Source organism: Amblyomma americanum, chromosome 4 (assembly GCF_052857255.1).
Source record: "Amblyomma americanum isolate KBUSLIRL-KWMA chromosome 4, ASM5285725v1, whole genome shotgun sequence".
Taxonomy (NCBI): Eukaryota; Metazoa; Arthropoda; class Arachnida; order Ixodida; family Ixodidae; genus Amblyomma; species Amblyomma americanum.
Genome location: NC_135500.1, coordinates 196,555,200 through 196,568,456, shown reverse-complemented (window position 1 = coordinate 196,568,456; position 13,257 = coordinate 196,555,200). Strand labels below are relative to the sequence as shown.

General features: G+C 45.4%; 1 protein-coding gene across 1 annotated transcript in view; it reads right to left on the bottom strand.

Moving 5' to 3' along the window:
• The window catches only part of LOC144129954 (uncharacterized), a 55,112-nt gene that overhangs the window by 15,758 nt on the left and 26,097 nt on the right, over positions 1–13,257 (bottom strand). Inside the window, exons 16-25 of the mRNA XM_077664007.1 lie at positions 12,349–12,552; positions 11,115–11,252; positions 10,044–10,201; positions 7,594–7,744; positions 4,825–4,888; positions 4,626–4,720; positions 4,289–4,469; positions 2,798–2,978; positions 2,655–2,698; positions 1,541–1,659 (exon numbers count right to left, since the gene is read on the bottom strand). Coding sequence (XP_077520133.1) covers positions 1,541–1,659; positions 2,655–2,698; positions 2,798–2,978; positions 4,289–4,469; positions 4,626–4,720; positions 4,825–4,888; positions 7,594–7,744; positions 10,044–10,201; positions 11,115–11,252; positions 12,349–12,552 — 1,335 coding nt within the window. The remainder of the gene's footprint in view (positions 1–1,540; positions 1,660–2,654; positions 2,699–2,797; positions 2,979–4,288; positions 4,470–4,625; positions 4,721–4,824; positions 4,889–7,593; positions 7,745–10,043; positions 10,202–11,114; positions 11,253–12,348; positions 12,553–13,257) is intronic.

Here is a 13,257-nt window from a genome sequence, read left to right as displayed (position 1 = left end):
TGAGGCCCTTTCTTTGCGGCGCAGTTAAGGTGTCCGCCGATATGTGAGACAGATACTGCGCCATTTCTTTTTCTTAGCAGCCAATTCAATTAAATTCAATTAAGTTAGTTGGGAAGCGAGCCCCTGACCATCGGGTTGCGAGTCAGAGACGCTACCAGTAGTCCACGCAGTCACTTTTTTTTTTTAAATTTATGGCATGAGAATCAATCCCGCTGAGTTACCAAATTCTTTACTTATACACGTACTCCACCTGCGCATAAAAATTGCGATAGAGGTACATATGCGTCAAGAACCGGCAACCATTCAGGCGGCCGGTACTGCGTAGCATAAACCCCCCGCACCAAGGCGCACTGTTCACTGAACAGACACTTATATGAACGAGGTGGTTCTGCGTGCCGATCTATCATGCGGCTCTTCCACAGGCTGAAAAGTCCCAATCAGATATCATTTATTCCTTCTCTGAAAACGCGGTTAGGGTGTTTATCCCGAGTGGCACACTTTGACACATTTCCACATCCTGCACACCACGATCCTGCTCGTTTTTATTATTTTTTTTTCGCTGAGAGATTTCCCGATCTTCAAAAGTGCCGGCCTAAGGGCGTGCTAGAGATGGCATGGAAGGGAAACTAAATTCAGGCACTTTTTGTCTTTGTGTCACAATAAACGCTTTGCACCAGCGTATGAGGAAGACGTGCGCTCCATGTGCTACATGTCGTTACGTGAAATGAGTGCCCTCCATTGTGTGCGTAGTCTCCTCAAACTCGGACCACTCCAAGCAATTCATTGTGTTATGACATCATCACCCTCAATTCGCACCCTCACTCTTCTTTTACTTCCCTTTCTGCCTTCCCTAGTGTAGGGTAGCAGGCCAGGGTCACATTACCGCAGGTCGACCTCTCCGTCTTTCCTTTCACTACATTACTTTCTCTCCCTCAACGCACGGCTCCAACCTTGCATTTGCATTGTGATTCTAACCGCAGTTGGTAAATAACACACTTTGGAAACGCTGAAAGGCTGCACGGTTTAGGTTTAACATTCGGTATGCCTTTGATGAAAAGCTGAATTCAGTTAGGAAAATGAAGTGAATTTTTGTGTTAGATATTTGTAAGCACTGAACAATTTTTTTGATCCATCTCGATAATTTTTCTTTTTTTGTGAACTTCAATACGGTTTCGAGATATTACTTCCGTGATGACATATTGGCAATCATCGCCATACTCCATATAATTGTGCTACGGTGCGAGTTCCCGCGCTGTCGTGCGCCAAATGACGAGGTGTTTTAGTTGAAAATGATTTTTTCAGTTCATTATTTTCTCGTCTCGTGCGAATTATTTGCTCGCTATGCAAGTCAAAGTCTTCAAACCGAACTGCTTTCTCTGACATTTCTGTTCTTGTAATTTACTTGAACACTGCCAGCTTTGCGAACGTGCTGAGTATACGTTTTCATCCGAGTTTAAATAATAATTTGTCACAAAATCAAACCCAGCTCTTTCAGTGTTACTGGCGTAGATGGTTTCAGCGACGAGCATAACATCCTTACCTTGGAGATGACATTGCGAATGGCGACAAACTTGTCTGTCGGGTCCCCGGCTTCCGTCATGGGGGCATCGTAGTCGTAACTCGTTGGCGTTGGATGGAACGCATTCTTGTCAATGTTAGCTGTTGTGGGTGCAAATAGTTGGACAATTAAAACGCCTGCCTGAAAAAGCGATTTATTCATGCCTATGCAAAGCAGTGAGAAATCTCGGACTAAAGAGGACAACTGCAAAAACAGGAAAATCCGGAATTGTTCTCTCCAAGAAATGAAAACAGCTCTTGATTCCGTGAACAGATGTGTTTGCGGGCGTTAAAAACTCTAGCGCACAAAATTTTCGACGCGAACCTCATAAGGGAGTGTGCGCAACATGCAAGATAGCCTCCCTGAATGAACAGTATGCCGCATCCAGAAAAGAAAAGGACAACGAGGACCATTGCTGGCACGATTTGATTACGCTCTTAGATAGCCTGGCTCTTTCAACGAATTACGAGACTCGACGCCCTCTGCTAGCGGAAGTCTCTACTGCGATCCTGCAGAGCTGATGGCAGCCCAGGAAGGATGGTCTTGCCAGGGTACCGGTCTCAGGTCATCGTATAGGCTACACCGATAGATTACACCGACGTCTCAGCAGCCGCCACGTTGGTGAACCAGGAGCATGGCGAGAAGTGCACGTTTTTGCGGCTTATTGTGCGGAAAATATACGCGGTTCACCATCATGGCGCCCGTGACCTCACGTGCAAGCCATCTCTAACCCCGACATACCCGACTTTTCATCTATCAGTCAGGACAACGCCTGGCTGATGCAGTAAGCAACAGCCTCCCACCCTTATTTTCATTGCCTCCTCCTATTCTCCCTTTTTTCTGCGAAAATTAAGACGTTTACAAGCACAACCAGTGTTCGCAATACATTTCATGCGACCAGCTTGGTTACTCAAGGTGTGAAACTTTGGCCCTGTGAGGTGAAATAATTGAAGCCATAGTCAGTAGCTACCTCTAGATTTACTCCCAGCACATTCCGTTTAGAAAGGAATTATATGGCGTCGTATGTACTCGTACTCGTAAAAATCGCGCAGTCACCAGGAAGCTGCAAGTTAGCAAAGGGCTTGTCACACCTTACCGCCCGACTTGTAGCCGAACGAAGTTCCGCCGTGAAACATGTACCTAGAAATCAATCAATCAATCAATCAATCAATCAATCAATCAATCAATCAATCAATCAATCAATCAATCAATCAATCAATCAATCAAATTACCACTCACATGTTGACAGAGGCATTCATGCTGAGCATCTTGTCTAGGTCACGTACCACGTTGCTCGTTTTGACCGTGCTGTGCGGCTCTGCCCAGTGGTCCAACCAGCCTGTGTAGAACTCCGAATTTACTAGTGGTCCACGCTCCTGGTGTCGACGTTGGATTGCAAACATCTTCTGGATGTCTTCGCCTGGGACGTTTCGGAGAAACAGAGTCACGAAAAATGGCATACCAGTCACTCAAAAGCAAGGCTCGCTCTTACGAGGCTGTTACAATCATCGCGAAGGCCCGATTTCAAGCTATAGTGTTTCCTTGCAGTACTGACTGGAAGGAGTATACACTCATCCTTGAACAGTGAACTGGACCAGTTAAAAAGCGACACGGAATAACTCAGCTCAAGCTTTCAAAAAGCGTTTATTTTAGTCAATGAACATTGCTGCGTCTACTTCGGGCAAATGCAGAAAAAAAAAAACGAAGTCGGAAAAATCAATAAAGCTTCAATAATAGGACCACGTTTCATATTAACAACCGTGCACACGCGCTTTTGGCTTTTGGACGGCCATCAACACTAATAATTTTTTTTTCAGCGAAAACCTAACCTACGGATCGCTGATGCACATGCCGTGAAAACTTTAGGCCATTGAATACACCTTCCAAATCTCCTTTGCCACCTTGTAGTTTTACCGGAGCATAACCAACGGCCTGCCGAACTGTGGCTTGCCATCGTGCTATCGCAATGCGATGTGAGGTTGCTTGGCGCGTTCACTAAATAGTACTTGTACTGGTACTCTCTCATCCTCCACTTCGAACACCTTCCGGCATGAGCCCCCCGACACATGCCCCGAACCTGCTCTTAACTCCGCATAAGTTAGCGCACTCCTGAAAGTCAATATGCAGAACCAACCAGCCCCCTTTCAAACATTTCTGCCGTTCACTTCTTTACAGCGTCATTAGCAAATGTGTTAACTGCATCAATTCCAGAAAAGGCTAATGTGAGAGGCTGCGGCAGAGCATCGAAGGAGCAGATGTGATTAGGACGTTTCCGGGCAGAGGACGGTCGCAGTTGTCGCAGGGCATGGTTAAATGGCGATCAATGGGAAATGCCATCAGTTCATTTTAGTTCAGTTAAGTTCAGTTCAGTTCAGTTCAGCCCTTTGTTTTGCAGTGAACGCAGCAGTGCCGCTGCTGCTGGCGATGATGAAGTAGTAAACGACTTATGCAAGGTAGCTGTAGAGATTACAGGTAGTTTCAACACGCAAAACAAAGGCGTGACTGTGGTTGCGCCCTGCGACTTTGGTTAAGCGTTTCTCACTAGCCAGGACTGGTGTCTTCACGAATGTCAACACAGGCGATGCTTTGGTGTGTACGTTCTCCGCTGAAAAAAAAAACGCCATGCAAATAATGGCTGATATGTTCATCATGCTACGATAAGGATCAGTTTTTACTTTTCTTGAGTGTTCAATAAATTAAATTTTTTCGCTCAAGGACTCTTCCGCTTACCTGTGCCGAAATCGATAGTTGTGTAGGCGCCTTCCACTTTGCCGCACTTGAGAAGATAGTCAGCGGCGCCGTCAGTGGTGTAGAGAATGACGTCATTGCCCAGGTGATGCCGCACCAGGTCCCTCAGCCACGCCGTGTACACAAAGTCGCACGCGTGGTAGCTGCCGTACTCGTTCTCGATCTGCGAGATGTCGCCACGATAGCAGAGTGCTTGGATAGCTTCTTTTGAGTCCGGGGATCACCTTGCCAAGATGCGTGTGTCTAAGAAGTCAGTGAATTGAGTAACCCAAGCACTTTGTTTTTTTGACACAGAAATTCCAGACAGCTGCGGACTTACCTGAACAGCGACAATGGGTCCTCCGTTTGCATAGATGAGTGGACGCAACAGGGGAAGGAGCTTGGAGAAGTACCTTTCCACGTACCCCAGATACGCTGTAGAAAAGCGCAAACAACGTTGGAAGCTGAAGTTTGTCAATGTAATCGATCAAGACATTTCTGATCACGAAATGCTAGTATGTGTCAGAGGCGGCGTTTACCTGGATCGCTTGTTCGAAGCCCAATGGAAGCATTTTTTGACAGCAGCCAGTACGGAAGACCACCCTGCAACAAAATTGTGTAGGAAGGGAGATAAAGAAGGCATTATTTATCTGACGAAACACCTAAACGTCCAAGAGTCAAGTGCACGCGCTAAATGTTCAGTGCTGCTGACAAACCTTTTTATTTCCTCCTTATATATCAACTAAGAGATGAGAAAATCGTACTTATGCAAGCGTGCACATTTCTCCACGGTACTAATGTACTCTTATTCAGGCTCCTCACTGTTTTCAACTAGTTAATGGAACTGAAGAGTACAGAGTTGGAAAAAAAAATATATTTTTTCGTTTTCAGCAATCTGAAATGCCGAAATCTTGCTTTACATCGTTCAGGATAATTATTCGTTTTTCATTATGCTTTTTCGGGCTTAAGCAGAGTCAGAAAAACAACCCGCTTTTCGAAACTAAGTGGCGACAGGGCAAGCCCGACTTCTTAAGAGCCCCTACTCACTCGCATTTCTGCGAATAAAAAGAAAATGATGCCGCAGGCAAAAATAGAAGCTTTGCTAAGCTCATCTGACTCTTCAGCAGCAGTCAGGCGCAGAAAAAAAGATATATGGTGTGTTCTATTGAACGCTGGCACGATTTACTCTGTGCACTTTTTTCGTCATATGATGCGCGTGAGGTTTCTGCTCCTAGCTGTACCTTTATTTTGAAAGTTTCACTTGGCAAAATCCTAAGTAAGGCTGTTTGGGTCACATATTTCTCGTTTTAGCTTTAAATAGCGACTCCTGTCACAAGCCACGTTCGAAAGAATTTTACTCTGATAGAGTCCGTGCAAGAGCGAGATGATTAACGAGCCTTTCGCATACAAAGGCTCACCGCAAACAGCCCTTCGCGCCATATACTCTGCTTTCCAGCAACTACCTCAGCCAGAGTTTCTCAGAAGTGTCTCCGCGGGTGAACCAGGAAATGTCCACACGTAGTTTAATTACGTCGCCTGAGAGTTCTCACCAAAAAATACCTTCCTTAGGATGCACATCTTCGAATTGACGCATTAGACACTGCTTTCACATTCCGTGATGACAGCATGGCTAAAGGTAAAGGAACAATGAGGCACATTAGACGCTGCTTTCACATTCAATGATGAGAGCATGACACAATTTTGTACAAACTTTCATTGAATTAGCAAATAAAGTTGCCTTTGATTGATTGATTGATTGATTGATTGATTGATTGATTGATTGATTGATAAAGAGACACCGAGGCACAACTTGACGCTTCTTTCGAATTCAGTGATGGCAAAATGACTCAAGTTAAAGGGACACTGAGGACAGCTCCATTCAGTTGTTTTTCTCAGTAAAAATTGTGGCTCTTTCTGGTTATGCGGCTGTTTGTTCAATGGCAAAAGAGGCATCTATCACCGAGAAAATTGCATTTTAAAACCTCCCTGCCAGTGGATCCAAACTGGAGGGGCCAATACCGAAAAGGACAGGTTGCAACCATTTTGAATTGTGAATGGCGGTGTGGCGCAGCCTCTGGGATACGCACGGTTTGCGTCTATTTGAAGTCATGAAGGCATTTGGGATATGTCCAGCGTGCTTCGTGATATCGCTTCGCGAGGTGGTCTGTCGTATTAAGCGCACAGCTCACAAAGGAGCTCACACAGCCACTAAATAACGTGAAATGGACGCAGGCATATACTACATGGCTGATGGCTATTAAACAGATCTTTCAGTCCATGTTGTTTCATGCAAGAAGTTGAAGTACTGATATATAGTCTTTTGTCTTTGACTTCAAAATACCTAAAGATGTAATTTTTGTTGCCTTTAATTTATTATTGCAACAAAAAGAAAAGAGGAAGTTTTTTTTTCCGGTTTATCTTCACATAGTTTCAAAACTACTGAAATAGAATGGCAGACTTTTACGCACTGGTTTTTCTTATATTCATCGAAAAGACTTTTTATGCTAAAAGGCGCCTAAATAATTAAGTTTTGGGGGAAAATCACAAAAGTATAGCTAGTTGCTGAAAAACCAATAATTATGGTTCAGTGAAAGGCACATGAAGCGGAAATAAAATGAAAAAAAAAGCTGGATTAGCTTTCTGCACTAGTTGCAGGGAAAACCTCAAAATAAATGGGAAACATAGGGCCTACCTCGTAACCCTAAGTAAAACTTTCTGCGCGAGTTTCTCTTGTTTAGGTAGAGCAGTGCTTTTGATGCAGAAATTAATAAAACATGTGGAACACTGTAGATAACGGCAGACATGTTAAGGAAAACTACATTATGTGTGTTTTAGAATGTGGAATATGTGGAACACGGTCCCTCACGCGTGTATGCAGAACGCCATTCCACTAATATTGCGAAGATTTTGAGCAAGAGCACGTAGCCACAGCATGTGCAACACTGTGATGTGATAAGCACCGGCACTAGCGCCCAGGTCACGCGCATGCGTAGCCTGAACCGGGAAGCCGCAGCGAACCGCGAACGCATCTATCCTTTTAATGAGATTGCGTGAAAGGTGGAAAACATTTTTTCTCGAGTAAGATTTTTTAGGTGAAAAGCGGCAGTAGCATGGGTTAGGGCTGTTTCCGCTTAAGAATGCCGCCGGGTTTTGCCCGTAAGGGGCACTTGCAGCTTCCTCTTGATAAGTAAGCGGTCTGCCTGCGCCAATTCTTCGGAAATGATGTCCAAGAAATGCGGCACGTTGGTCATTTCCCAAAACACGGTTATTTTTCTAGTAAGTCAGAGGGGAGGCTCCGATTTACGCACCATGTCCCTTTCGGCGTCGATGTAGGGACCAGGCCTGAGCAGCACCAGGAATCCGTGCTTCTGGGCCAGTTGCAGGAAGCGGACGACGTCCTGGTCCCGTTCGAAGACAAATTGGCCGTCTTCGGGCTCATGACTGCTCCATTCGACGTATCTGCATTGTGTGCGAGGTGAGTAGATGAGAAACATTGTGATTTCCCTTTCTCTATTTGTTCGTAGCTGTTGGCTTGTTTGTGAGCCGCATTTTGTGTGGAGAGGGACTGTTAAGCAGGACGCCGTTCATTTTTACCAATTGTATTGCTTTTCCTCATTATAGTGCTATCTTTTTAAGCGGCGAACAAATAGCACACGTCGTTAGGGCTCTCCGGGAAAGCTCGATGTCGCTCGGAGCAGTAGAGCCTGAGGCGTGCAGTGTACGTCTGAGGGGACGAAAAGAAATGTTAGATACACTTATATTGTGGAACAGAGGCTTCAAATTCGTAATGTTAGCAAACAAATCATAAGCATCTTGCTTTCTCTCAGCGCGGTCTATCTTCATAACTTGCAAGAGTGGCAGATCGGGCTAGTTGGTAATTTTCCATAATGCGATACAGCGCGAATAAAGACGGGGACGAAGCGAGACAAGACACCACAGCGCTGACTTCAACTGAATTTTTATTGCGGAAAGCGGATATTTATACAGGAAATGGAAGGGAACGCATGATGCCGCTACTGCTGGAATTGATACGCGGGATAAGATATTTAAAGGCGAAAAGAAGAGGCTGCAACAGCTCACAAGGATGACTGCTAATAACAAACAACAACGCAGTGCAAGTCAATGATGAACGATAAGACAAGGCACCGGCATTTTGCAACAAAAACAAGAGCCAAGTGCCTTAAACCTCAGTACAAGGCGAGGAATGAAACTAGGGAGCAAAAAGCAGGGCACTAACAATTTGCTAGGGGAAAATAAAGCCAAAAAAAGGGTAAAAAAGATCTAAAACCGTGCGAGAGAGAATAAAATTGCAGGGCCAAAAGGGGCAAATAAGAGGCTGCTCATGACATGGCGGCAAACACACCTGAAAACTACTAAGACCCAAAAGGTTCTAAAATCGCTGAAAATCAAAACCGAATGAAGAAATCACCTAGATGACATCTGGCTCAAATAATCTACTTCTCGTTTCGTCAGGGCGATCGAGGGAGAGCTGACACAGTCCTCTCCTAGTTTCAAGATGTGCAATGCCTCCATGATTTCGCGAGTGCTTTGATGGGCATTTTTATCTAGAACAGTGCAATCTTGAAACAACGGCTTGCAAGGGCGAGACGGACACTTCAAGCAATGCACTCCCAGGTTCCTCTTTGCTGTGTTGCTGACGTCATTAGAGTGCTCCATCAGTCGCTCATTAAGGCACCGACCAGTTTGGCCTATGTAAGCCCTGCCACAACTCAAAGGAATTTTATACACGACACCGACTTTGCAGGATACAAACGGTGAACGGTGTTTGACCGGGCAGGCTGGTTTACGCTCTGCAGGGGCGTTTACTCTGTGGCAGAGCTTGGAGAGCTTGTCGGGAGCCGAAAACACCACTATAACGTCGGGAAAGAATTGTTTGATTTACGGGGGTTTAACGTCCCATAGCTACTCAGGCTATGAGGGACGCCGTAGTGAAGGGCTCCGGAAATTTCGACCACTTGGGGTTCTTAAACGTGCACTGACATCGCACAGTACACGGGCCTATAAAATTTCGCCTCCATCGAAATTCGACCGGCGCGGTCGGGATCGAACCCGCGTCTTTCGGGTCAGCAACCGAGCGCCACAACCACGGAGTCACCACGGCGGCTCGTAGGGACAGAATGCATCAAGAAGTTGGGGCCACGCGATTTCAGTAATGTGGCAGATAAAGGTGAAGGAATACAGCTGTAATCACTTTTATAAAGCAAAACCGAGGGAGGGGCAATAAAGCATTCCGTAATGGAATTCTTTAAATTAGTTTCTCATGTCTGCATGTCGCGGAAGAGAGTCACTGCCTGGTTTGAAGCGAAGTGCTGTATTAACAAGCCGAAGTGCATTGCTGGTTCATATATTCTGGCTCATATATCGTGCTGGTTCATATATTCTTGTTTCTTTTCGGAACCAAGAGCTGCTGCCGTCAAGCAGCAAACAGTACAACACCCGACAAGCTCGGCAAATTTCAACCCACGATAAGACAAGGGAGAGTTGATGAAAAAAAAAAATGCCCGGAATACTGCGCACAGCTGGCTGTACTCCACGGGCTGAGATATGAAAAAGTTTAAAAAGAAAATGTGGAAGAGAGGTTGAGCAAAGTGAGGAGGGGGAGAGAAAACGACAAGGAAGGTAATGCGCGCATACTGGTAACGGCAGTCAGTGCGAAGTAAGAGGTTCCAGCTAAGATCCACCTATCAGGTCTTTAAGTGCGGGCGCTAGGCCTCTCAAAATGTTCGGCACGACTTACGCTTGTATCGCGTTGAGTCCTGCAGCTCTCATGGTCGCCAGCCTGTCATCCCACTGGTCGGAAAGAATACGGAAGTAGTGAATCGACCCCGACACGATCTGTATAGGCTGGCCATCCTTCAGGTATCGGTTGTTCTCGTAGTCGATCACGAATGACCTCTGAACGCACAGGCGGAAGCACGAAAAAAAGGGAAAAAGATTCGACACTGCACAAAATAGACACGTTGGATAGCATCCAAGCTAATCAATATGATTCTTTAAGACGAGAGTTCGAACCGGGGGAAAAGTAACGAATATAAACGACATGTGCGTTGCAGGCAATGAGGTGTGTGGAAAAAGGGTGAATAGGAAATAGCTTTTCAGCCTGCTAATATGCTTATTTACGCTACGACTCTTGTGTTATAAGAGCATTCGTGAATAGTTGTTTGAGCAGTTCCTGATCTAACAGCCATTTGTGCACTGACTTCCAGTGATGATAAGGCTTGCATTGTCTATACGAAAAAATGCAGTTACATGCAGCGATAAGTTACGGCTTTAGTGCTTCCAGCGTATGAGATTTGTCGCCTCTCGCAAATCTTGCCAGGCCGTTTTAGAACGCCGGACCTATATCCCTGTACAAATGTTGTGAAAATAAATGCCAACGAATGGTAGGTGCAAGACCACTCTGTGACCCCGGTCCAGTCGCATGTCTGCGTGTTGTTATTACTAACAAAACCTTCCTGTTCCCTCTTCACGTTACGGCCTCCACTGCAATAATCATTCGCTGAACTTACTGCGGAAACTGATAAAGGTACGATCAGCAAGAGCAGGTTGTTTTCCTGATACTATGAGTATACTAGATGCAGACATTTTTCGTTGTAATCTTTGATATATGCATATTTGAAGGCAAGCTAGGCAGCTGGTCTCCTCAAAGCATAAGAGAATGGCAACTCCTATATTTTTGTTACACTCAACGTATACCGCTTTATCCAAGAAGTCTGCCGCTGCAGGAATTGAAAGTGGCCTGCTAGCATCTTGCAAGTCAAGCCGCCACTGGTTAATCACAGTGTTTCAGGACATTCAGCGTACTCACGGCTTGAAGGATCGTCGGCCGAATCAATAATGTCAGTGAGAGAAGAAGAGAGATGGGAAAAAGCTCCATGCCGGAGAAAAAACACTTCGCTGAGCTTTCGTTCCTACACGCCAGCTGAGGACACGAGACAAGCGGCTGCTTTCGAGATTACCTTATCGATGCCCAGACTGTTCCCTCACCCTGATATCCATTGCCTCTCCCTCCCGGCCACCCCATTTTCTCCTTGCTTTTGCGCAGCTCTACTAGAACTCTCACTGCACTTCGCTTGGCGGCTGTCCAAACACCTGTGCAAACTTTGAATCGAACTAAGTTTTGTGGCGTGATATCTACTGCAAAGGCTGACATGGCGTTTTGCGTTCGCACATGTTTTCCTGACAAAGCCGGCAGCTGCTTTACGCTGACTCTTCCCGCGCTCGCGCTGCTGCAAGGCCTTTCTAGCATGAACCTCACCCGAGATTCCAGTTCAAGGTCCGTGGCGTGCCGTGGACGCCGCTGTGTGCGGCCTTCGTCAGCCGCGGTATGCCTCGGTGGTGGCTGAGCTTTTCGCGACTCTATCTTATTTCTTGCGTTCTGTATTTTCTGGCTATTTCCCGCAGCTTCAGATTCATTTCTTTTTTTACTGCATTAACACTAAAATTCGGCACCGAAGACGGCAACGCCGGACTTTCTGGACAAGGGGAGCCTTAGCGCTATCGCTTTAATACGTACAGTTGAACCTCGTTATAACGGTGTTGAACAGGCCCGACTATTATTTCGTTATAAACGTAGCTTCGTTATAGCCCGTGTTGACCGAGCTTCCAAGAGAAATTGTCATTGCTTCGTTATACTCATTATTTCATTATAAACCGTTTTGTTATAACGAGGTTCGACTGTATGACCTTTTGAGCAGTAGGTCCTGAACCCGAATCACCAAATAAAGCGCCCCAATGATTAAAGGAACAGAGTGCAGTGCACTTATATGTACGTGCACGGCAATCCGAGGTGCAAAATGTAACTACAAAAAACAAGCAACGAAACAGAAACAAATACACAGTAGTAGCTAGTGGAACGAAACAAGTAAAGATGGGGAAGCAGTAAGACTGCGCGAAAACTCATAGCCTGCGCAAAAACAAAATATATTTCTAATACATGGCCGGAACCTTACATTGCGCCCACGATTATTGTATTCCGGAAAAAGGTGCTCAATGGAATCGTGCTGATTTATTGTTGCTGCTTTCTCCAAGAATAGAAATCATGGCACGGTTGCATTGATCTCGGGCTTGTCGACGAACTCGACAAAGCAGTTGCCGGATCTCTCTGAGCACGGTGCCTGCTCCAACTCGATGACATTGAGGATGTTGTTAGGCTTGAAGAGCACCGATGGCACGTAGAGTGTCTTCTGCGGACCCATGGGTGTCCAGTAGCGGCCCAGGTTGAAGCCGTTCAGAATGACTGCGCCCTAGGCGGTGAAACAGAGGAAACAAAAATAAGGGAGGAAGAAATGAAAAGTTGTAGTCGTAAACATGCACTTCCACGCTAAATGCTACTTCGAAAGCACCAAATTTGAAAGTGTGTTGACATAAAGTGAATTCATAGTCATATCTGGTACTCTAGACACTGAAATAATGTTAGCCAGAGTCATTATACAACCCCTTATCGTGAGGCCAGGGAATCGTAATCGAAGCGCAGGAATGAAAATAACCTGTTTTGAGCTTGATTTCTGCGCATGTCCCACGCAGCCACGCTATTGGATGTATAGCTCACTGTAAAACAATGGGGGAGATGTGAGTGTTAAGTTGACTGTTGTTATCTTGATTTTCCTCTTATCCAGAGTGCTGCCTCCTCCTTATTGGTGTTGTTCATACAAACGTTAAATAACTTGTGAAGGAGAAATGATAATCTCGCTTTGTGGCGGGCGACAGTGCCTATCTCAATGCACAGTGAAAAACAGCTCGTTCTGTATCTCTCTGAAGCATGAAACAGGGACCGTATAGAAGGTATAATAAAACTGGCCCTGCGGTGTGCTACCTTTGATGCTTCATGGAAGGTTATTGCACCCTGATGTTGAAATGCATGCACTGTTGAAAAAAGAAACAGAACAAGAAACGAGAAAGTAAGTAGAAAAAAAAAACGAGTAAACAGACTAAAAAAGATTGCATTCACA